General features: G+C 34.5%; 1 protein-coding gene across 2 annotated transcripts in view; it reads left to right on the top strand.

The window, feature by feature from the left end:
• Nucleotides 1–9,635, top strand: part of LOC120624302 (G-protein coupled receptor dmsr-1-like) — a 72,170-nt gene extending 62,535 nt beyond the window's left edge. The window contains exons 4-6 of one of the 2 annotated variants that reach the window (XR_005658758.1): nt 3,389–3,555; nt 7,610–7,685; nt 9,192–9,635. Coding sequence is in view for 1 of the 2 variants with exons in the window: in XM_039890767.1 (XP_039746701.1) it covers nt 3,389–3,559; nt 7,610–7,685; nt 9,192–9,210 (266 nt within the window). In the remaining variant the exon portion in view is untranslated. Of the gene's footprint in view, nt 1–3,388; nt 3,560–7,609; nt 7,686–9,191 lie in introns of both variants that reach the window. The other variant, XM_039890767.1, reaches the window with a different exon arrangement.
• Nucleotides 9,636–26,207: the final 16,572 nt, after the last annotated feature.

The following is a 26,207-nucleotide window of genomic DNA, read 5'->3' as shown; positions in this document are numbered from 1 at the left end:
AAAACTAAGTGTATTAATTTCACGTTATCTAATGTTCAACAAGTAAAAACCATTGTAGAACTTAATAATGAAGAATTGGATCTGGTGGATACGACAATATTTCTAGGTATAACGTTAGATGCTAAACATCAATGGGGCAAATAAATAATTTATCGACAGACTTAGCTCTGCATCATACGCGGTTAAAAAGATACGTACAGATGTAGAAACTGCCAGGCTTGTGTATTTTAGTTACTTTCACAGCATTATGTCCTACGGCATATTATTATGGGGTAATGCTGCTGATATTGATTCCATGTCCAAATTTGTCGAAGATCTGTTGAATGTCATAACAGATAGAGAACAGAACTAACTCTTCAGCAGGCAGATTCAACCCACTGGCTTAAAATTCAACGGTGTTTTACATGGACACACATTCCACATAGTATATTATGAGTTAACATATAAAATGTTAGGATTTTGTTTGGCTTACTAAAAGTATGATTGTGACTCTTTAATTCAACGATTAATATTCATCTTTGGTTAAAGAAGCTAAAACCGAAGTACGCTTAATTCTCCTTCAAAACTCCAAATTTGGTCACCCATCCATTTACTGTCTTAAGTCAATGTGGCTTGACTATCGCAATCGAATATTTTTTGGTGCTACTTTTAGGTCACACATCTGTGAATTATTATTATCAGTAAATTGAGAAAGGGAGTGAAAGGTGTTATAGGTAACAAGAAACAGATGTCATTGTAACATAAACTTGAGCTATGTATTTCTGTCGGATTGTGACCTGAAAATGTATAAATAATGTAACTGCTTTTGAGGTTCTGCTGGAGATATGAGTAGTCCCAAGATTTTTTTCAATTTCAGGGCAATTCAAAATTATTCGGGCCATTGCTAGTACAAATATAATAATAAAATAATATATTAACATAAATTAAAGGATTTTCGTCCTTTGTCAGACTTGTGTCGAACCCGTTCGGAGTTCGTATGCTTGTTAACGCGACGTAGCACAAAGCAAACGTAGGCAGTTTCGGCAGTTTGCTTTGTGCCGCTTCAAACAAAATGAAGGTTGGTATGGATTGACTCATTCTCATGCGATTATTTGCACAACGTAAGAGAGATTTTTTTTCTATGTTTTATGACTATTAGCCACAAGGAAGTATTGAAACCACGTTAATCTGTTTTTTTTAACGTATTGGTCCCAATTTTGATGCATCATAAGGTGTCAGTTTTGGGAGGAATCCAGTTAATTTTTAAATAAGGTTTACCTATTATGAAGTGATTATACAGGTATTTAGTAAGTATATTATTACGATTTAATAGAGATCTCCGTAGATAGGGATCTAACTCCCTATAACGGAGAACGCATTATGTTTAATCCTAAAGCAAGTAGCCAGTAGATACAATAGCACAATCACACTAAAATATATTAGGATTAAAACGCAAACAGATATTAAATAGTAGAAATATTTTAATAATTAATCTCGCTTCAATTGATATTCTCTACTTATATTCTATGTGTATTGACTTTATGGCAACATTAACAAGGATGCCATTTTACCACACTATCATTGTGGCAACCACACAATTCAATTCTATTTGTACTCGGTTCCCAGGCTTCGTTTATTACATAATATGTAGGTAACAATGTATTTCGTAGCCTAAGTAACATATTCAAAATCATTAAATTAAAATCATTTCTTATATAGTTTGAGTAGATATATAATATACCTATATACTGGGACCTGTTTATTAATTTACCAGTACCATTTTTTTAACCTACTGCAACCAGCACCATGTTGGCTTTAAACCTTGATTGGCTTCTAAGCAGCAACGTACCGGAACAGTTGGCGGCACAACTTTGTCGGTACCATGGCTTACTACTACTCTACCCATTTTTTATGATACACGATAACTAGAAAAAACTGCATAGGGACTAGAGACTTTTTCTGTCTCTCTGGCATAGAAAATATTATCATAGAAATACAAATATTATAAATTACAAGAAGGCTCTCATCTCAGGCTCTTTTTGAAAGTCAAGTGTGTCAGATTTTAGTGACTCCCACCACCAGTTCGATTCCAATTTCTACTTTCTTCTAAGAAGTTAGAAAAATAAAATACAAACATGTTTAGAATTGAATAATTTACGTGGAAGTTTCCTCTACACAGACTTAAGGATGCTTAGTGAGGCCGCCCGTTTTAAAATGCACAACATCATTAGTATAATGAATGTTCCACTAGCTAGGAAGCTAAAAAGCTGAGGTCGCGCGTCATAATCACCACAATATCTACCAATTGATGGACAGATCAGTTGCTGGACATTGGACTTTTGTATAAGAATTTCTAAATTCTGAATTATCTACTGGTGGCGTTTAGCGGCTTAGCAGCAGGGTTTGGATGATCTCTGGCAACCCAGTTGGAGGTCTGCCAACGGTGCTTTTATTAGTGTTACGTTCCGAAGTTCCAGCTCCTTGAGACCGTAGTGTCCTATTGTGTGTGTGTGTGTGTGTGTGTGTTCTTGAAGATAAATCAGTAACTCTAGTTCTCCGAGTTCCTCATTTCTGATGTAATCACGTCCTACTTCTCCAATAATTACTTTCCATACTTTGATGCCGAGCTTTCTTATCAGGCACATAGTTAGCGGCCATATTTCAGACACATAAGTCACCACTTGCAATATGCGCTGTTAGAAGACTGTAGAGAGTTTAGTGAGACTCATGCCTCTCTGGTCTCTTAAACAAACTGACATGCTAAGGATTCAGTTCAGAAACTTTAACTCTCAATATTTGTTGTCTTTGATTCGGTATCTCGAATTCCACCGTTACCGTCGAATTAAATTCTTTTCCACAAAGGCTAAGCAGAGTGCCAGTCTAATTTTATGTAAATGCAGTTTGTTAGTTTTTTGAATAACCTGCTCTTTGGGTTTTCTATTAGAACTGCCGCAACGTATGGTTTTGGTTTCTGGTATGAAAGCCCTTTCGGAAATCGACACGTTCGGGAGGCTGGCAGTCGGCGATGATCGTACCTTGCGAGAAGATTTAAAATGATTCTCGAGAACAATTTATCGACATTGACCCAGTGAATTGAGTCTTATTAAGCAAGGTATAATTTAACACCTTCTGTTGAAGTAAATTATATATAATCATTATACTTTTTTGCCAGCCATAGCATTTTGGTGAGTGTCATAGTATGGTGTACATACCTAGATTGAAGCAATTATAAATTTCACCGTACAGATCTGCTGGATTTTCGCTGATTATAACAAATTAACGTAGGTTAATATGACCTAATCCTCCCATTGGGAGCAGTGTACTGTTTTATGCTATTGAGTTATGAAAACAATATAGGCAGACTAAGTTTAATGTTCATTGAAGAATTTATAACTATGTTCTTTTACAGGTGATCTAATGGACGTGCTGGCACTCTTCACGTCTTCAGTTAACTTCGTGCTGTACTGCAGTATGAGCAGGCAGTTCAGATGTACCTTCGCCCGCCTCGCTCGAAGAATGGTCTACGCGGCTGAAGAGCCCGCAAAATTTGGTACAAAACTTGAACCTACAACACAGGTAGGTTGTAGGCATTCATGTAACATCGTGCAGGGTAACCTGAAAATATACAAATATAATTGATGGTTCTGTAGTTATTAGTTTTTTAGACTAGATAGGGTTCTATTAAACCGCTATTATAATAATAATAAATATAAATTTTTTTTATAATTTAAATACAGTTAAGATAAACCAGTAAAGACTACTGTTATAACAATTTATTATTATTTAACTCTTTATTTGTATACCACAACATTAACATATACAAAATATAGTAAAAACAGAAACATATAGAAAGAAGTAGAATACAAAAGGCGGCCTTATCGCTTAATAGCGATCTCTGCCAGGCAAACTTTAAATTAGGAAAAAAAAAGAAGAGGAGAATAGACTGCTGGTGGTACTAATTTTAAAATACATACATGCAAATAACTACATACTAATACATAATCTAGTGTACACAAATAGATCAAAAGTCCATAATATAATGAATAAATAAATATAAAAATAAACTAATATATATAATAACACTTACATATTTAAATACTTTAACAAAATAGCATTAGCATTTTGGTAAGTGTGGTAGTATCATAGTATGGTGTACATACCTAGATTGAAGCAATTATAAATTGTACCGCACAGATCTGCTGGTTTTTCTCTGATTATAACAATTTAACGTACATTATTATGACCCAATCCTCCCATTGTTTTATATTACATATTTAGTCAAGCAGTGGTCTGTTATGTATGAGAAATGATTATAAAAATTACAATTAAATTAAAAAATTAAAATATCATATTAAAACTACAATTCAATTAACAAAAAAAAAAAATAATTAACTACCCTTTTGACGGTAAGTGATGATTTATTCAAGATGGTTACGGGCTCACCTGTTAGGGTGATATGGGTTTCTACGCTACATCGTACCGGAACGCTAAATCGCTTGGAATTTTTCGGTCTAATAGTAACTAGCAACGGCCGAAGCCTCCTACCAGACCAGACCATAAAAATACAGAGATTAGAAAATAACCATATCGCCCCTGCCGAGAATTGAACCCCTGGCGATGGCACCTCCACTCGTAAAGCCACAGCGCTCACCAGGTCGTCAAATGTTCATTTTACGAAAATAAATTCTAACTTTAAGTTGATATCGCCATGCGCCAGGCGCATAGTACGAAATTACTTTCCTATTAGACGATCCGATTGAAGTACCAACAGCCGGGATAAAATGACAATGTTCGAGAAAATTTTGCGATAAAATTTACCCGCTCTTCAACACCATCACTTTGTACAAACGAATAATGCTTTTATACTTTCATATTCTTTGAGTTCGTTTTCATATTCATTCATTTTTTTAAATGACTAAAATTATATTTATATTATTCGATTTTATATGATTTTAATAGATGTAAATTTCGCTCTAAATAGATACTTTAATAATGCTAAATCAAAAATACATGTATTTGTCCATGTTGTTTGATATATACGTGACGTACATAAACAATTCTGCATTCTGCTTGGACAATCAGAAGCTTTAGTAGTAACTTAAACATCTTCACACACTTCGCTCACGTATTGTTTGTTGTTCAGTAACCATTAAATGGGTATAAGTCATCATCATCAGCCTATCTCAGTCCACTGCTGGACTAAGGCCTCTTCATTTGCACGCCATCTCGGTCTATTGCTGGTTAGCTGCATCCAGTTCTTCCCTACTGCCTTTACAATATCATCTCTCCATCGAGCTGGTGGTCGGCCAATGCTTCTGTGTCCAATGGGTATAAGTATTGTTACAGTAATTTTGTAAAGTCGGTAAATGATGAAACTTTAATAAGTATGATATTTGCCAGATATGTTATAAAATTTATAAGGTTGTTTACAAATTTGTTAATTCTTATTCACTTGTTGAAAATATTCATGATTTGATGTAGCGCGTGTTCATAATATTGTGCCGTCGGGTATTTTGATATAAATATGGATGCATAACCATACACTTCAATCTTGTATTGAGATTCAGTCGACGCAATGATACCTCATGGTATATTAGTGGTTAATGGAAGCATAGATCATATTTCAAAGCACACCAAAGGCTCTATTTACAAGCAAATTGAATCCGCTTGAACATACCTGCTTCAGAAATAGAAAAGTTACAGAATTTAACTCCTTATCAACGTTACAAATATAATATACAGGTCTGTTTTATTTATCCAATCCAATGTTTTAACAACAAGGTACCTATATCTTCGACATACCTGGGTTATTTTTATTTAACTGTGAGTCCGTTACATGAAAAGTTAACTTATCTTTTTTTTTCAGCTTAAAGTTCTCAATAAAACAGGACAACGTTTTCTTGAAGGTATTTAGTAGATAATTCACAAACACTTCTGAAGTTCCTGATTGATAAAATACCTTTGAGCGACAAGAAATTACAAAGATGAAGTGTATTCGGAAATATCATTTTACATAATCGTTAAATCTGAGTTAAATTAAGAAGAGGTAGGAAGGTGACAAATGGCGTCACCGAATAAATAACTCAACGATCGAAAACTTACGAAAGTAGCTTGTCAGTAACTTAACAATATTCAGGCGTTAATAATTTTCCGGGTGAAATTCATCATGTTAGAAACGATCTTCGTCTACAGTACAGGAGTTACAAATTTTGACCATACACTAGTTCTTAAAATCTTTATAGGAGTGACTGGAGTATACAACGTGTAACTATAAACCGAAATAATACTTTACAGACTTTAGAGGAACATTATTTACTGTCTCTGAAACTCTGAGACTTATCTGTGAAAAATCTAATAGTGTTTGAGTAAACCACTGTCATACTTTTTATTGAAAGAAACAGCACACAGCTCTAACATCACATAATAAAAAATCATGTGACTCCTGTCGCTTTATTAAGTACACATCGCGTAGCGTAGGTACTACGAGTATGTGCGTGTCCGTCTTTTATATACAAAAGGGTAGCCATAAGTAAACAATTCGTATGTGTGGAAAAATAATTATGCTTCTTTTGGTGTAATATTTTTACAGATTCCTTATGAAATAAATATACATATGCATCCTTCAACATTATTTCGTAATTTGATTACACGTTGTATAGAAACTTATATAAGCTTGTCACAAACTGCTGGACTGCAACGGTCATTCGTATTATTGCCGTGCTATAAAAACTATTAGCTCATTAAATACAGTGATTTCCGCCGCTAGAACTGCCTTAATAATTATACCGTCAGATTTTAGTCGCTAATATCTAGGTGATCTATGATGCAGTAACAATGCTCTGTAGTATTTTTTGTGCCTGTGACCTGAACAAGCAAACAAACGAACTAGTGTAGGTGCAATCGCGTAACTGTGTTCAAAGTTAAAGAATTGTGAACCTACCTACCATGAAAACGCACTACTAGGTACAAGTGAGAAAACAAAATCAATTTTCTAATTGTTGGATAGAAGCATGCTCTATTTGCGGAATTCCGCGATATATTATCAAAATTAAGCTTTATTTGCTATACTCTACGAAAAACTGGAAGAAATTAAAATGTAATTTTGGGTGTATAAAAAAAAACTTTCTAGTAACAAACTAGAGAAAAGTTCAAATGGGTTTATTTTTCTAATGTTTGTACTAAAGTACAAAATTTTAACTACAAAACTAGCTTAAATCGTAGTCCAAAATTTAAAATAAAAACCGATTTTAATTTCCGATTTAGACGGCAGATTGGCGCAGTTTGCAGCGACCCTGGTTTCTTAGCCAAAGGCCGTGGGTTCGATTCCCATTACTGAAAAATGTCTGTGTGATGAGCAGGGATGTTTTTCAGTATCTGGGTGTTTATATCATGTATATTCTAAGTATGTATGTATGTTATTCATAAACATTTTCATCAGTCATCCCATACCCATAACACAAGCTACGCATTAATTAAAAAGAAAAAAATAGAAGTTAATTCCTATGCTAAAGAGCAAAACAGCATAGTTGACCAATTTTATTATAAACTACTTTTTTATACATGCTAAAATTAAAATTATATGGACTTAATGTATTGATCACAGAAGTTACAAAATACTCCGTTGTTTCAGGTCACCGGCCCTCTATAGCGTCAGATTCCCGCCCTCATCAGGGTGGTGGAGGAGAGTATTCTATAGATTTGAACAGGTAAATAATAACCGCCAGAACAAAAGTTACCTAAGTACTCTATATACCTTACCTGCTCCATTTTTTTCTTACCCACATTACTAAGAAAACCATTTCTTCATTTCCATTTAATATTAATTTTCATTCAAAAGGTTAAAAAACATAGAGTAACCTGTAACTTCCAAGCCAGAAACAAGCTAATAAATGCATAGCTTATTTTTATTCATACAACAAGAAAACTGAAAAATAAAGAGTTACGTATTTGGTTTTGGTTTTTTTTTTTCTGGAGGTTTTTAGACGGTGGCCATAAATTTTATATTGTCAACCGAGTTCTCGACAAGATAGGGATTCCTTATCATAACAAAGTAACAGGTTTGACATTTGCTTAACTTTTACAATTATTACAAGCTTCAAGAGAGCTTAAAGTGTTCATTTTCGTTCTAAATTCATACCAATTGAATAATTAGTTTTTTAAACAAAAAAAGACAAAAATGTTATAGAGGTATCAATCTTAAAAAACTATCAGTTCTTGCTCATAACAAAAATACTAACTAAATTGTTGTTATAGTAGCATGACTACTAGCAACTTCTGGCTTAAAATAATCTGAATTATGGAAACAAATGAAAAGTTTAACTTGTGGTGAACTATGTTAAACTTAAAAACAACAAAAACTCTTGACCGAAAATAGTAGTTCCAAATAGTAATCCCAAATAGATTTCCAAAGACAAAATATCGTATTGAAATGAACATTTTAGGAGTCGGGTGGTAATATCTTCTTTAAATATAAAAAGACTTGTGTTTTATCAAAAGCTTGCTTTATTTTGAGTCTTAATGGGTGGGTCTTATTTTAAAATAACGTTGTCCTTCTTTTTTTGCATTTCGTACACTTCGCCGCCGTTATTAAAATTTATTGCCGTTGTCACTTTACTCTTCATTTTCACCCAAGATTAACGACTACACATTTTGCATAATTAATTTACTTTGTTAAAGGAGAACAACAGTTTGCTTCTGTTACTCAGCGTTAAGAAGTTATGAGATCCTTAGATGCTTAGTTTGACTCCGCCCTCTTGTATATATTTAGTTACATTATATTATGAGAAATTGAAAATGTAGAATTTTTCTGTTCGGTAGAATATGTTTTTCGTTAAGACAAACACGAAGATTTGTGTATTTGAAACAATATCATCAATTTATCATCGAAACGCACGTGCGATTGGTGGAAAACCAATTCACATACCCAAGATCGATCCTTTCTTTAAAAGCCATATAATAATAGCATTAATATATGGCTTATATGGCTATATAATAATAGCATTTATTATATTCTATTAATCTTTAAAGCACCTTTTCTTTAAATACAAAAGATTTCCTAAAAATATTTTCATAAATCGTAACGTAACAATGTGAGTCAGTGTGACTTTTGTTATTTTTTAATCATCACACAGAACTTTTACATAACCTTGAGAAAACAGTAATTAATAATATACTTGTGATTTACAATATTTATAATATTTATTTCTTTCCAGGTTCTTCCGTCCTGTTTGAATCATAATAGTATAAGCCTATTATATAGATTAGAGCTATTGTTACTAGATTATAATTATAAGTTATTTGATTGACACTTATAGTAAGTTGCAAACTGATGAATTAATCTACTGTGTATTGTAAATATTTACGTAATACAGAATAATTTAAACTAGTCTTCGTGTCTTTTGAGCCAAGACGCAAAAACTAGTGTTTACCTATGATACGCCTTATTCTTCATGTAAAATTTAGAATTAAAGCGTACCTAATAAAATTAAGAAATTTCTTAATCTGTGAACTACCTGCTTAGGGTCCAAAAAGTGTTTCTAATTCCGAATAATTCTGTACATATTGTGTGTTTTTAAAAACTGCGTTGTGAATATCTATTATTATCTCACATTTAGTTTTTATTACTTAAATAATTTTTAAATTTTTAATACTTTACATTGCATCAACTCGATTTATTTACAATTTTGTATATTTACAAATTTTACATTGTACTACGTACTGTGTTTAATTTTAAAAGTAACTTAATTAAATGTATTCATTAATAATAATCTTTTCATTTCCCAACCATATTATCCAAAGTGGGCGTTAGCAACCCACAGAGGTCGAAGAAGATCTGCATCCTGTGCTATCCATGACACTGGAAAACAAATTGGGGGACGATGAGATAGGTAGGTGAAAATTTTTCTAACCGAAAACCTGTCAAAAACACATTTAAAATGGACAAGCTTACTAACATTCAATATAAAGTAAGAAGGGGGTATATCCAAGACTGAAAAACATGGCAGGTTTGTAAAACTCAGATTAAAAAATATATATATACTAAAAAGTAATAAAGACTTCATTAACAATTGTTTTAAAATGAGAGTAGGTACGTAATGTATCGCGCAGTATTAGTGCTTTAATGCGAAGTTCGTTAAACATTACTGTCTAGTGAATAATTTTTAACAAGACAAGTTGAAAAGAGTACAAAGATTTTTTATAGCACCTAATCATTGACGGATCAAGCAGAAGGTCCACATAAGAGAAAAACCAACGCCTATAAATAGGAATATTAGCAGGGCATGGAAGGAACACTAGAAGGCAAGTTTCAAGTGCCTGTAATTAAACCGGCAATCACGTCCCTTAGACAGGAACAAAGCAATGCTCGGCGGCAGACATAAGCATTGCATGGTAGTATGAGGACGAGCTCCGACTAAAGAAGCTTTCAGCATTAAAAACAAACTTAATTACGAATTTTTGAGACAGTTTTACTTAATATCATACGCAAGAATAGAAACAAAAGCATGTAACGTGTATAGATTTAATAAAATGAGCAGAAATAAAACCAATATCTGCTCGTGTTATAAACTTTTTACCAACATTACTTGGCAGTTCACCCAGATTGATGGAATGTGGGCGAACAAGAGACATAAACTTGGCTTTATTGCATTGAAATCGAAAGGATCAATAAGATCAAGCATTTTGGCTTCTATTTTGGGATCATATGAATCATATGAACGGGATAGGGCAATAAGTAGGGCGTATTTACATCCTGTCCATTGGACTTTAAACAAATAAAAGTTAATTCGAGAATCTCAAAGAGTAGTTAGCTCGTAAATGCTATTTTACTAATAAACACAATTAATATATTAATGAAGAAAGAAGACGATCCATTGTGAATAGCAAAGTTAATAAAAACTCAACAGTTATAAAAAAAAATTTTAAACTGCAAAGTTATTTGAAAATCTCTAAATATACTTCTTTAATTATTAATTTTGTAATAAATAAATTATTAATAACTGACGATCGTGACATTCTATAATATTCAGTGACAAGGTTATATTGACATGTGCTGATCTAACCTGCAATTTTCTACTCTCTTTAATTATTCTATTAGAATAATTGAGAGAAGAGATATTAATGAATTTTAAATCTATATATATAAAAGAGAAAGTGTGTGGGTATGTTCGGTATAGGCTCCGGAACGGCTGGGCCGATTTCAATGAAACTTTCAGGGAATCTCCGGATTGACCTGGCGAGTAATCCTGTAAAGTTTGCCGACGATCGGAGCACTCCTATTTTTGAACTGTCAAACTGTCAAATACAGCTTTTATTTACTATGATGATATTCTATTGTTGGGTGTACATGGGTGTAGATCTTCACCCGTTCGAGAAAAGAATAGAAGAGAATGAATACGGAGAGAAATAAATGATTTAATATATTATGAGACTTAAATTAAAAATTTAATGATGTAAGTTTATTGATTAAATAAAATAAAGCAAAATCTAGCCCGGCGAAACGGGCTGGGTACGCTAGTAGAATATAAAATGAAATAGTTAAAATTTAATTAAATGGCGGAGTCCCAGGAACATCAATAAATAATAATAATTCCACATCATTCTACATCATCTGCCCGCTGAGTGCCTACCCTGTATGCACGCCACTGGTTAGTTGTTAACCTACCTTGTTATATCTGCACTCCAAAAGTTGTTTGATTACACTCATAATTTGCAACAGGCAGGCTAGGCATGTAATGATACGAAATATGAATACATCACATTTCGTATCATTAAAAAGTTTCTACATTCAAATTTACGCAAGTTCGTGAAACACGTGTTTCTGTAAAATTATTTATAGCTAAGTCAGCTATCGATCAGGAACTTAAATAATGGTAGCTATGTAGGATTGAAACGTTAAGATATTTCCCGAACGGTACCTATAGGTTGGAATGGATTGTGATATTGGATTTCCGCTTTAGAAGTTTTAAGTATTTGGCTCACTCTGGTTTTTCAGTGTCTGGGTGTTTATCTGTATATTATAAGTATCTATGTTTAAGTTATTCATAAAAATATTCATCAGTCATCCTAATACCCATAACACAAGCTACGCTTACTTTGCGGCTAGATGGTGATGTGTGTATTGTCGACTACGACACATACACCATCGCCATCTAGCCCCAAAATAAATAAATAAATAAATATATTAGTATTTATTTATTTATTTATTTATAGGTATAATGTCTCATTGCTAGCCATCCGCCTCCTTAAATTATCATCATCAACTTTGGATGAAGAACTAGAAGCAGGCGTTGCTTTGCATAATTCCATTGTATACCTACAGTGAAGATTCAGCTTAATTTGCTATAATCCGCGAAAAGCCAGAGAATCTGCGGTACGATATTGTGTAATATAAGTTCTTAAATTTTTATACTCTGCACCAAACAGATCTCCCGCAATGTACTCTCTACGTACACTTCGCTCCGCCATCGGGGCATCAGATGTTTATGCTTATCACGTATTAAGCTTCATGTTAATTATCTTAAGCAAATAGGCGCCCTCTCTATTATCAGAGCTTATATCTGCCATGTGCTGCTTCAGTTATTTTCTAATAGAGAAAAAGAGGACAACAGAAGTTCGAACTGTGTCGTTGACAGCCATTTGTAAGTAAATGTAATTTTATTTTCTGATACGCGTTCTATTTCTCAACACATTTTGCCGCATATTTTACGATAGCCAATGCACGCCTGTCATTGTCGTTACGATGGTACACAAATGTATGAATATATTAATATTAAAAATGTCTCTATATCGATCTCAACCCTTGTACGCTTACAACTTTACAAGTTATTTGGAAAGGCTATCCCGTTAGTTAAGAAAAGGAAGATCGTAGGACGTCCACTGCTAGACGTGGGTATTTTTTAGGGATTACCAAATTTAATAGTAGACCTTTTTATGAAGAGCTCGTCCGGGGAAATACTTACTACGGCCATGCTTATTTGTGCCGCCAAGCATTATTGAAGGTAGTGGTTGCCAGCTTAATTAGCAAGATTCATGTGCCTGTAGCACATGAATCTTTCTAAGGTTGTTGGATACATGGCGGCACTTTGGACGTCTCAAACGTGGCTCATTGTAATATAGACCTTTGAAAAAGTAGATCGAAACTGCAACGTTTCCTACTAGATGACCTTACAGTCGCTATAAGACTGATGTGAAAGGCATATACTAATTTCGGCACCGACGGTAGGAGAGCCGTAGCTTAATTGGATATAGCGCTCAGGCCGAGATTGCAAGAGAGTCGAAGGTTCAAATCCTGTCGGTTTGAAATTTTCTATATGCATTTTAAATTTAAAAAATTATTTAAATATCTTTTAAATAGGTACCGCATCCCCATCAATTGTACTTTTATATCTCGTTGTGCTAATATTGCGTTGATTGGACATATTAAATCAAATTCTCTGTTCAAAAACGGTGTCGCGAGCCCAGAGATTTTATCTCATCTAAAAGTATGCATACCGCGCTAAAAGAAGTTTTCACTTCACAAATCCAAAACGTTTTGCCACGTTCACGTTCAGCGGGGGGTGCGCTTTGCTAGAACCCAAGGAGTGCTCTTTGCTAGCACCCCAGGGGTGCGCTAGGGGAGCAACTAAAGGGTGCGCTAGGCGAGCAGCCCAGGTGTTAGCTTGGCGAGCAGCCAAGGGTTATAGCAGCAGGAATACCATTATTTAATTTGAACGCTCACATTTTTTATTTCTCTCTGGATCTAATTTTAAAGTCATGATGATAGCGATATAGTGAGCAGAAGTTCGTAGGTAAAATTGAAAACGGTCTATCTCATTAGATAGTTAACGTGTTCATGCGGTTCACGGATGGAACGCGCAATATAGAAGAGGCATGGCACCTGTAAACATGGCTCTTTGACAACGTTCCTACGTAGCAGTACGTACGTATGCTACGTAGGTACCATGGTAGATATAAGTCAGGTACATTATATGGTATAAAGGTTAATCGTCCTACACTTGTATGTCTCGATACAGTCATTATCACAATTATCAACCATTTGCGCCCCCCCCCCCCCTACAGGGCACAGATCTCTTAAAATTAGAAGTGTTTAGGCCTTAGTTCACCACGCTGGTGCGGATTTGTAGACTTCACACACCTTTAAAAACTATTATACTGAGCTCTGAGGTATGCAGACTTTTTCACGATGTTTTCCTTTACCGTTAAAGCATGTCATTTAGTTTCTTAAATCGTACATAATTCTGAAAATTTAGAGGGCGTTTCGTGGATCTATATAAAATATTGAATATTATATATTTCGCTTACTACCGATTTCAAAAAATACATCGTAAAACAAAAGTTGATAATTTTATTGTTAACAACTAACGGCCGAGAGCCTTCTGATATTTTTTACTTAATCATGGAAACTAACATCCAAGCTAAGCATTTTTCACTTGTTTATGATTATAACCGGCATCGACAACGCTTAACTTGCTCTTGGAGGCACGTGGGTGGAAAAGACCAATTTCGCAACTCCGGGCTGGTACTAAGAATGTCTAGCCAATAACAAAATTTGTTAGATACGTCATTATAAATCCAAAGTAAACTTACGCGGCAATACCAGGAAGGCTGTTTATTATCAACTAGTGGTCCCTCACGACTTTGTCCACTTATGAGTCTTCCTTAAAAGATAGTCATAATATACTATATGTTGTTTAGAACTTCCAAAGAAGAACAATTCCGTCTTACTTACTACATAGTTTCGGCGTTTTGGCGTTATGTTTACCGTACCGTTGAATCTCCCAAAAAGGCTATTTTTTCTAGTTTTCGCCACATTTCTCATTGATGATCGTAGCGTGGTTGTAATAGCTATTGGTTGTAGTTAAACCAATAAATAGACTATGACAAACAAACGAACCAGCAGTTCCTGAGACAAGCGCGTTCAACCAAACAAACTCAAAAACAACTCATTATTTGAAATGATAGCTGGTGAAAGTTAATGTAAAAAAAATACTTATCGGATGTTTTGCATGATGAATTTGCGGGGCAAGAAAATTAATAGAATAGGTATAAATTACAAAAGTTTTTCAGTGAGTGATTTCATCAGGACCAGTCATTCATATTCACATTAGCTATGGCCCGCGTTCTTCGTCTGCATTTATAACGGCTTTTAACAAATCTCGTCGAAACTCTTTCTCTTTTGTATTTACTCCCAGTCCTTCCAACTAACAAGCTAATAATAAAAAAAAAAAAAAATGTCATTCGTAATCCACAAAAACCGATAATTTTTACGTCGACGACGTTCCATTTGCTAGCACTTAGCTAATCTCTCGTAACTTTACAGGGTTCAACCTTTATTTCCCACTTGACATAACGGCAAAGTGTGTTTCTAGTTTATTTTCGATTTTAATTTAGTTAACAACGGTAATCTTATAAAATGGCGTCAAAACTAAAGTATATGTTTTTGATAGATGCCCTCTCTCCATTCGCATGCAACAGAAAAAATCTACTCATCACTCTTGTTTCATGAACAACCTTTAAGTTGATAATAATGAATAGGGCCGAAACTAGTGGCTGACCCACCATCTTAGGCATGATAGTGCAAAAACATTTCACTACTTAGGTATAATACTTATAATCGTATCATGACTTAACACAACTTTTTACCCAATTACGACAGACAGAAGGAGTGTCTGTCGTAATTGGGTGTATGTCTCTCGAGTGTTACAATAAGCATGTATGTAAATTACTTTTGCACGCCCTGGAGCCTCAACGACTTGTCGTATTTTTTTATTTCTGCCTACATAAAGAAAATAATAAAATGTTGGTCTAAAGTTGTATGGTCACTGCTTTCAGAGTAAGCGCGATGTAGTGTAATTTTTTTAAGCACTAATTTTGAGTTACTTTTGATATCTTTAGATTACCAGTTGGATTTGAAAAATCTTTTTTGTATTTGATACCTCATCCAGTTAGGAGACGAGCAAAGCCATTCACTAAACGAATTATATTCACTGTGAATGTATACATTATTTTTCTATTACATTAAGTAAGGTTACTTTAAATATAAGCTTTACAACATGGCGAGCTGCTGATGTCAAAGCGCCGTCGTAAAGTTTAGCACAATAAAATGTCGCTTTATCGTATACCAATTCCATACATTATAAGTAATAAAACTTTTTTTGTACATAAACGTTTGCCAATTCCACATGTGTGCTAATATAACTGCTAACACTTCCGAATTTAAGATTCTATAAAAAATCGTGTTACTTCTAATGAAATCAGAAAATTGAAAGCGGGTGATGCATGCGAGCTTTTTTCAGTCAACATTAATATCAACCCATTGCCAGCCTACTTAAGGGCACGGGTTTCCTCTCAGAATGGGAAGGGTTAAGGCCGTAGTCTACTGCGCTGATCAAGGGCGGATTGGTAGACTTCACACGCCTTTGAGAAGATTACGGAGAATTTTCAGGCATGCAAGTTTCCATTAATTCTTTAAAACGCAAATAAATAATAAAATTTAGCGGTGAGTGCCGGGAATCGAACTCTAAAAGGGAAGAACCAACTAAACTATCACCGCTTCTCGCTCATTGAAAAAATAAATAAGTAAAATAAAATAAATAAATATAGTACGACAATACACACATCGCCATCTAGCCCCAAAGTAAGCGTAGCTTGTGTTTTGGGTTAAGATAGCTGTTGAATATTTTTTATGAATATAATACACATAAATACTTATAATATACAGATAAACGCCCAGACACTGAAAAACAATCATGTTCATCACACAAACATTTTCCAGTTGTGGGAATCGAACCCACGGCCTAGGACTCAGAAAGCAGGGTCGCTGCCCACTGCGCCAGTCGGCCGTCGATTGAAGAACTGAATAAGATTTTTTTTTATTGTACTTACTACAAGTTCACCATGACTGCAATTCCACCCTGTGTAAGTCATGATGTAGTATAACATAGTAAAGGGCTAACCTGTTAGGTGTAGAATATATTAAACCCATACCCCTAATCAGTTTCTACTCGGCATAGTACCGGAACGCTAAATCGCTTAGTGCCATATCTTTGTCTGCACAAGATCAAGAAGGAGTCAGGTTCTGATTCTCGCTATGTTTTTGGATCCAAACTCGAGCTTATCGGAAACTGTGGTTCCTTTTTGATTCAGATACTTCAAGCATTGCTGTTTCCATCGCCTACTAGTGACTCTGAGTTTAAATTTCAATTTATTCAGCACAGTACATAATGTTACATTTATAATATATCAGTATTTAAAATAAATCCAATTATATAATGAAACGTATGTACATCCAGTTTGGGCGCAGCCATTTTTTTCCTTATCAGAACCTTAGTTAACACTCATGTTCGGTTCCGTAAGTAAGTGTAAGATAATAAATTAATTTCGTACCACAGGCACTGAGGTAGTTTAGACGCGTGGATGTCACGAATTTATCCGAACACAGCCTATCCTGCAGAGTGATTACGTTTCTCACGACAGCCTTGCGACAGACCTAAATGTTTGCTGCCAAACGTTACTTTTGTACTTTTATTGTATGCAAAATTGACGTGTGACACTAAAGATCACAAGATCGCCTGTTGTGAGATGTATGAAATTTTGGACAGTAAAACCTATGCCCTAGGTACAATTAACTAATACAGCAAAAGTAAAATTAAAAGCAACAAACTAAAAATAAGCAATTATATCTGTGAGCATGAATGAGTCTATAGTCATATGAATTGATGAATGTGTAACTGGAAGAATATATTAGCACGCTTGAAGCCATTTTTATGATGTATAAAATATTTTTAGTTTCGGCGTAGCTACAATTTAATTGGCATTCCTTTTAATTTATTTTCTATTTATGCTTGCTGAGTTAAATCAAATTGGTATTGCAAACGAAACGTGTGTTTGTTATTGGTACTGGGTACATGACAATATTTTTTTTTTGTAAGACAGTAGTCTGTTCATTGAAACAGGACTAAGTGTCCTTGAGGTACTCTAGTACTCCTATGCAACCTGTCATAAAAGGCTGCATGAAAATACAATAATTAACCTGTGGAACAACAATGACCCAAATGATCTAAGTAATTTAGTCAATGAAATTCAAAAAGTTAATGCCTCTGTTGTTCTCGAAAACTCGAGAATGATTGCTGAAGGTAACATGAAATTCCTTTTTTATATCTACTCAATCACATTTGTTTACTTATAATAATTAGTTTGATGTTAATGTTGCAGATTCGAGGCCTCTTTCATCATTCGACGTTTTAAGAATCCTAACCCCTTTCAGAGTCCATGTTTAAAATTTCATTTTGGTGTCAAGGTAGATAAGTTGTTATGTAGGCCTTGATGAATAAGTCAGTTGGTCAGGACATCAAAATCTATGCATATAAATAATATAGATTTACTTGTAAGATAAATGAAATTACCAAACATCTTACTTAATCTCATTGGTAATAGAACTGATCGTTTGTGTGCTTAATCCGTCTTAGCATCTGTAGCGTTTGTGTTTGCATTGTGATTATTGATCGATATCTTGGTATTGTTTGAATACACGTAGGTATGTCTATTTGGTTGTTATCAATTTACTAATTATTATTGAATACTAGATTTAAATCAAATAGACGATGTAGCAGTCTACGCATCGACTGCTAAATTTACCACTAGATCCTATACCCACCTATCCGCTCGCCCGACGTCTAACCGCCAGCGCATTTTCTTCATATATAATGAAGTAAATGAGGTGAACTGCCGAATCCAACGTTCGAGAAATTTCTAAACATCTTTTTGACCAAAATTCCTCACTTACCAGAAGCCTGTTGCCACTAGGTCGCTCACTATTTTTATTTATATTGCATTTACTCTGGCATGTTTTGTTTGTGCATATGAATTTATTAATTTAACACTTTCTAGGACTATCACCTCTTTGCTGTTGCCGTATTCATCCATAATCCCATTTGACCTCAAATGAAAAGCAAAGTTATTGCAGGATGATATGGTTGACACTGCATATTTTTTATGAAAACATTGTACAGTTATTTCACTATAAGTATTGATTTCCAGAGAATCTTGTGGAACAATTTTTATGAATCCTACTGTAACACCCAATCGTCGTAGTGTCCTACTTTAAAACTTCCTTTTCCCTTTTCTATTAACATTATAAAATAAAATGTTTCTAGGGACTAAATTTTAGTGGTAGTTCTATATATAAATTACTTATCAACCCAACCGATATACTCGGGTTAATGAAGCCCGCTTATTTTACGGACAGGTGATTTTGCAAAGGTATTTCTAATCAGGACACCCACGAAAACGGATATTTTATGTAGCTATGTGCGGAACACCGGTTTATGAAATTATACTAATACTAGCTGACCCGCGCAACTTCGTCTGCATCAAATCGGTTATTATCTGTTGTAATATCTTAAAAAAACTTTAGTTATTTTTAAGATAAGGGCGGTACGCATGCATTCGTTGTCCCACATGCCTTGCAACGTGCTGTTATCAGTGAAGAGTTATGCCTTTTATCTCCGAGAATATTTATCAGATCTTCATTAAAATCTGAGAATACATGCTTGATAGTATACACTTTCAAATAAAAAAAGAACTATTGAAATCGGTTTAAATTTAACGGAGCTATGAAGTAAAATTGATAAAAACTTCCATCCCATTTCCCGGAGGAAACTTATTATTTATCGGGATAAAAAGTAGCCTATATGTTGACCTGGAATATCAGCTACCACTATACTAAATTGTGTCTAAATCCGTTCAGTAGTTTTCACGTGATGCCTGGACAGACAGACAGACAAAAATTAAATAAAAATCTGTTTTGGACTCAGCATCGATTATAAAGCATCCCCCTGTCAATTTTTTTTTAATGTGTATAGACTATAAATGGGAAAGTGTGTGAGTTTGTTTATTTGTTGGTGAAATTTCTTCTTCTTGCAGTGCCTCTCTGACTAGCAATGGTTGGCAGTTAGCTTCGTAAATTCTTTTCTTTTTTCGAGAGGCGAAATAATTCTGTTGCACTCGCAATTCCAGTCCACTTATGTTACGAAGGTCCTGGCTTCGTTTTTCTGCGACTAACGCCTCTTCCTGCACGTGAAATTTAGCAAATATAATTTACCTAGGTTGCATCCTGAGGATGGAGTATAAAGACCCTTTTATCATGGAAAAATATCAGCTTTATTTTCCCTAGCGGTTTAAAGATATACTTTGCTTTTGTTACCTTTGAACCGCTTTACAGCTAAACCCATCTTAACGAAATTTAAACCCTTTCTCATTGTTAGAGGAGACCCGTATGTTGATGTGATGACGATGATGTATTTTGAAACAAAATTTTGTATAATAATGCCTAATATCTTTACCTAGATATATTTTAGAATTTAAACTGAACCAAAAGAGATACTAATTCTAATCCTAACTAATATTAAAAATGCAAAATATGTTTTTTGTCCTTCCTTCACTAGTTACTACCCTGCCGACAAAGAAGTGCCGCTAAACGATTTAGTGTTGCGGTGCGATGTCGCGTAAAAACCGATTAGGGATATGATAACCATACTCCCTCATCATCATCCCTTTTCACCAGGTGAGATTGCAGTCAAGGGCTAACTTGTAGTGGAATAAAAAAAAAACCAAAATGTTTTTATTAAACTTGGTACAAAACGAGTTGAAGAACAGATAGTAACATAAGCTTTTTATTCAAGGAAAGCAAACGGTTTTCACGGGATTTGTAAAAAACCGTAAAAAAACATTGACGAAGAACGCGGGCAACTACTACATTATTTTGTTTTGTAATACTGTAGGTATAGGTCATAATTATTTTTAAAAAGTTCGCTTTTACTAAAAGTTTCATCGTGAAAGCATGTTCATTGATCATAGACACACTGTCTGCCACACCTAGCTTGCTAGTTAATTTATTTCGTGTACCGTAAGTAAGTAATATAAAAAAACATGCCTCTTTATTCGCACATAATGCTATTATACCAGCAAAGTGAAGTAGAGTGTATGCCTGTGGGAGCTATTATGAGACATTATGTCCTTTATGTGCCTACTAATTGTAGTTGCTTTGCAGAAACTTCTTTTTCAGGTCAATGTATCGTTATATAAGAATGTTTCGACTTCAATGTGTGATGTACAAGTGAATAGAAGAAGGCGCTACTTTGCGGAAGTCTATGATATACTAGCGTACCCAGCCCGCTTCGCCGGGCTAGATTTTGCTTTATTTTATTTAAACAATAAACTTACATCATTACATTTTTAATTTAAGTCTCATAATATATTAAATCATTTATTTCTCTCCGTATTCATTCTCTTCTATTCTCTTCTCGAGCGGGAGAAGATCATTAACTACACCCATGTACACCCAACAATAGAATATCATCATAGTAAATAAAAGCTGTATTTGACAGTTTGACAGTTTAAAAATAGGAATGCTCCAATCGTCACCAAACTTTACAGGATTATTCGCCAGGTCAATCCGGAGATTCCCTGAAAGTTTCATTGAAATCGGTCCAGCCGTTTTGTAGCCTATACGGAACATACCCACACACTTTATCTTTTATATATATCTATCTGTGATATATTTTGAAAATTAGATGTTGACTTAACAATACAATACTTAACAATTGGTCATTGTAAAGTCAACATCTCTTGAGGATGCTCCGGTTTCGGAGCGAAACGTGCGTAGATGGTACATTGCTCAAGATATGTTTGGTGTGGAGTATAAGCATTGGAGAAATTATAAATTACACCATACAGATTCTCCTGCTTTTCGCGGAGTATAGCAAATTAAGCTTTATTTTATTAATTTCTTAATGAAGAGTAACCATTGTTGTTCTAGAAAAAGAGGGGCAAATAGGGGGTTACTTAAATACTACAAAAATAATCCCCCACTAAAAAGTAAAGTAGTGGAGGTACCCAAAAAAAATTACAATTTTGTTGCAACTAAAAACTAAGGCCACGGTCTTACAGACAGACATGGCGAACAGAATATACCTGTGGGAGCTATTATGTCTTTTATGTTCCTACTAATTATTGTAGTAGTTTTGCAAAAACTCTTTTTCAAGGCAATGTATCGTTATATAAGATTTTTTTTACTTTAGTAGTGGTAGTGTCTCGTGTTATTTAAGCGTTTTTATGATGTACCAAGCAGGTGGGGTGGTGTGTGTAAAACCTTCGCCGGATTTAAATAGCAATACTTCGCAAGGCATGCAAGGTATTGCCGCACTGTGTCCATCAACCTGCAACTAATGTAACTACACCGGCAACCTCTCCATCCGGCAGGAACGCAGCTTGGTGGTAGAAATAAGCATGGCGATCGAACTTCCGAAGAACCAGCTTCGTCACTAAACTTCTACTAAGCGGTGTTGATTATAGCCTTCCATTATTTTTTATTCCGCTACAAGTTAGCCCTTGACTGCAAACTCACCTGGTGGTAAGTTATGATGCAGTCTAAAATTGCCCCTGCCGGGAATCGAACCCGGGACCTACTACGTAAATTCGTAGCGTTCACCGTTGCGCCAGGGAGGTCGTCGAAGACTAAAGTAGCTCAGAATTATTTTCATAGAAAATCAAATTCAAATTCACGTTGTTCTTTTCTAAAATATATTTTGCCATCACTCCGGAGCCGCACACTGACACTGACACTCGAACCGCCGACATTTTTCAGAATGAAATATACTTTTCTGTACTTTCGACAAAGTGTATGCAATATTTCATGACGTTCAGTGAATAGTTTAAGCGTGAAATCGTGACAAACAAAAAAACAAATTTATAATTAATCATCATTATTATATCAACCGATGCAATAGATGTACACGGTTGGACAGAGATTTTTTGCAGGGAAATCCAAATTCCACGTTTTTATGCTGCTTGCGTCCAGTTACTCCCTGCGGACTGCGGAGTTATCTTTTTTGCCTGAATCACTCCAATCGGCCATGCCTCAAAACCATAAAAGAAGAACGGTCTTCTTTTAGTGGCAGTAAAAATCTTCCATTAGAATACTAACGCCCAGCTAAGCAAAAATGCCGACATAGAGATGTTGCGGTATGAGCTAACTTGTGTTTTAATAAATATCTAAGTGAGAGATCCGGCATGTTATGGTTTGAGGAAAATTTACGTAGGTACTTACTACATTGCTTATTAAATAGTTGATTAAAATTGTTCCATTTTAGTTGGTAAAATACAAACAACTTTATAAACTAACCAACGTTTTTCACGACTTTGTTATCGTGAATTTGCTTTAATGACTATGAAAAAACTCTATTAAAAAGACAAGTAGTGAAGGTACCATTAAAGAAATACCACTTTGTTGGTGTGTTTACATCTTTCCAGAACGCAATGCTAAGGCCACCGACAGACATGGCGAAATAATAAGGAGCCGTTGCTGAATTCGAAACTCTAAACAGAATCATAAAAAACGTAAAGATCTGAACCTAAGAGAATAGATGGAGCCTTCTCCATCCATTCTCTTAGGTGAAGTGAATGATACGTGAAAGCGAATAACTATGAATAATTTCATTGTTCTTAATGAATAAAACAGTGTAAAAGCCAATAGAATTTTTCAAAAGTCACATATGTGGCCAATAAAAATTGTCTGTCAACAAAACTAGTAGCCGTCAAAATCTCCACATCATGTCAAGCTATGTAGTGCAGTTCATTGATAACGAAGTGATGGAACGTGGCAAAAACCTAAATTAAAATGTCTTTCGTTCCGGGCGAGATTGACATTGATCGAAATAGTGGCGTTAATTAATACAGACCGTACGTCGAATATTTTGAGGCTGAAAAAAAGCGATTTAGTTACCGGTTTTAACGCAAATTCGTTATATTCAGTTTTTGTGCATATTCAAAACAAAAATCATCTTTATCAGTTCATAATTCCTGAAAATGAAAGTCGAACGAACGAAGTCCGTGGTAATTACAGAAAAGTTATTATATTACTTCTTAAGGCGGCGGTAATCTGCGATGTTGGAAGCAAAAGGATAACACAGATATGAATACTTCCCTAGGAGGTAAGTCATCTCAGACTAAACAAAGATGGAATGGTCTGGGATAGCCAAAGTAGCAAAACTTTTCTTATCAAGACCTAAAAACTATATGGCTAGATGACGGCCAACCTCCAATAGTGGAGAGGCACCAGAAAAAGAAGACTGCTTATAAATCGGATCATTGAAGAAACAAAATGGCACCGATTTATTGGCGCGAATAAGTTAAATGAGCACCAAGCGGGTTCACGAGATAACCTTGTATTGACGACTTGTATTGAAACTGTTCTAAATAGTGTATGGCTTATAACTTAAGTGCTCAAATACAACGTTGATCATTTAACTATTGCGAATGACCACTTATCACCACAACTAAATAAAAAATAACACCATTCTACTTTTTACGAAAAAACTACATGTAATCAGACGAACAAATTATAGTCGTTGAAAATTTAGTAAAATTTCCTTGCCAAACTTAAGAATCCGAAGAGTAGATACCAGCAATCCACACCTTGTACAAAGCAATATACCAAAAGGAAAATAGGGTAGTAATAAAGATTATATCTCGACAAAATACAAGCTGTTAGTTCGTATAAATACGCATAAAGGTACTTCTAGCGTATGCGAAACCACGTTCATACATAAATTAAAGTCACTATCTCAGCTTGGTATAAGCAAACACAGCCCTAAATTCAGCGAATCAAGGCAGAAAAATATTTGTTTATTCAGTAACTCTTTCCGGGGATACATAAATTTTTTATTTGGAACGAAACATAAACTTCTATTTTTCTTTTCCATAGTGACCTTTCATGATGCGCCAGCATAGGCTGAAACAGATTCTAACCCTAAGGATTTGCGTCAGATATTTCATCAAATCAAGTAAGCCGTTAAAAATTATTTGACTTATTAAATAAACAATTATCTTATATTTCTCTTTGAATAATTTTACGAGGGTATTTGGCTGTGGTTTGTAAATTGGATTGTTAGATGAATATCTGGATTTTTTTTCATTTTTATAAAAGGAAACGATAGCAACCGAAAAAGGTCGCCTTTGGCTTGCATTTTTAACTGACGTTAAGGTAAAAAATCAAAAAAATTACAAAATAGTGTAGTTGATAATATCCCTTTAAACAGCAAAAAAACGAGTACAAACCTTTTTAGTGGGTTAAAGTTATATAGATACGTACTATAATTTTACGTAAAATAATTTTAATAGTGCATTGTCTTAAAACAAAGGATAATGGTCAGAGCTTTTCTTACTTTGTAGAGTTCGTGTGGTCGATCTTTTTTGCTTTTCAATTGGTAATCAAAGTTCTAATTGGTACTTTCTTAATTATTAACGTTTCCACAGCAAGTCCAATTAATATATTAGAAGATAAAATACTATTAGGTACTGTATATATATATAACTGATTATGAAAAATGCCTAACCCGATTCAATTACATTTTTAGGGCCAACTCGAGAGCTCCTTCATGGTGATTAAGAAAAACTGTTCAAAAATCACAGAGCTATCCATAAATGTAAAAATACGCAAATAATTTATAAGTTTTTTTAGTATACTAAATTAATAAACCACTCTTGGCACTATCCCGTTCTCTTGCTGTAAGTCCTTTCTACAAAGGTTGCCTGTAAGAGATTGCTTGCAGCAATAAGGGCACCTTTGCATGTCTTCTTTGTTTACTGTATACTCATTAATGTTTCTTTTCCTGTATTTTATAGTGCGGTAAAGTGTTTCTTCTTTTTCTTCTTAATATTAAGTTATTAATAAGGTTAATAAGGGAATGGTCGAAAAATCTAAAACCTACTTTCCATTTCACTTTCTGATTTCCCAGTAGACAGCAATAGCAACTGCTTATAAATAATGCCTTAAAGCCGCGTAAGAAAATTTGAAGCCATGAACTGCTTTTTTAATCAATTTTAGATTCTTTTCTAAAAAAATGTTTCCATGAGAGAAAGAAAGAGAATTCTCTTGGTACGTTAAATTTTCTAGTGAATAAGGAATTATCGAGTAAGTCTGCATTTTTATATACACCCCACTTACACCTACAAAGTTAGGTACCTGTAAATATTATATTTATTGAAACACAGCTACACGGTGAGAATTTTCTTTGATAAAGTCGTACCACGAAGCGATTTTGCGGTACGAATTTAACGAACCTAGCTTAAATTATAGGTAGATATATTTTTCCCTTTGCTGCGAGGTTGAAAGGTTGTGTTAGGGTAAATGTGTAACATCGTAGTCACGCTGTTGGTTTGCCCAATTT

Source organism: Pararge aegeria, chromosome 6 (genome assembly GCF_905163445.1).
Source record: "Pararge aegeria chromosome 6, ilParAegt1.1, whole genome shotgun sequence".
NCBI lineage: Eukaryota > Metazoa > Arthropoda > Insecta > Lepidoptera > Nymphalidae > Pararge > Pararge aegeria.
This window is presented reverse-complemented; position numbering and strand designations above follow the sequence as displayed.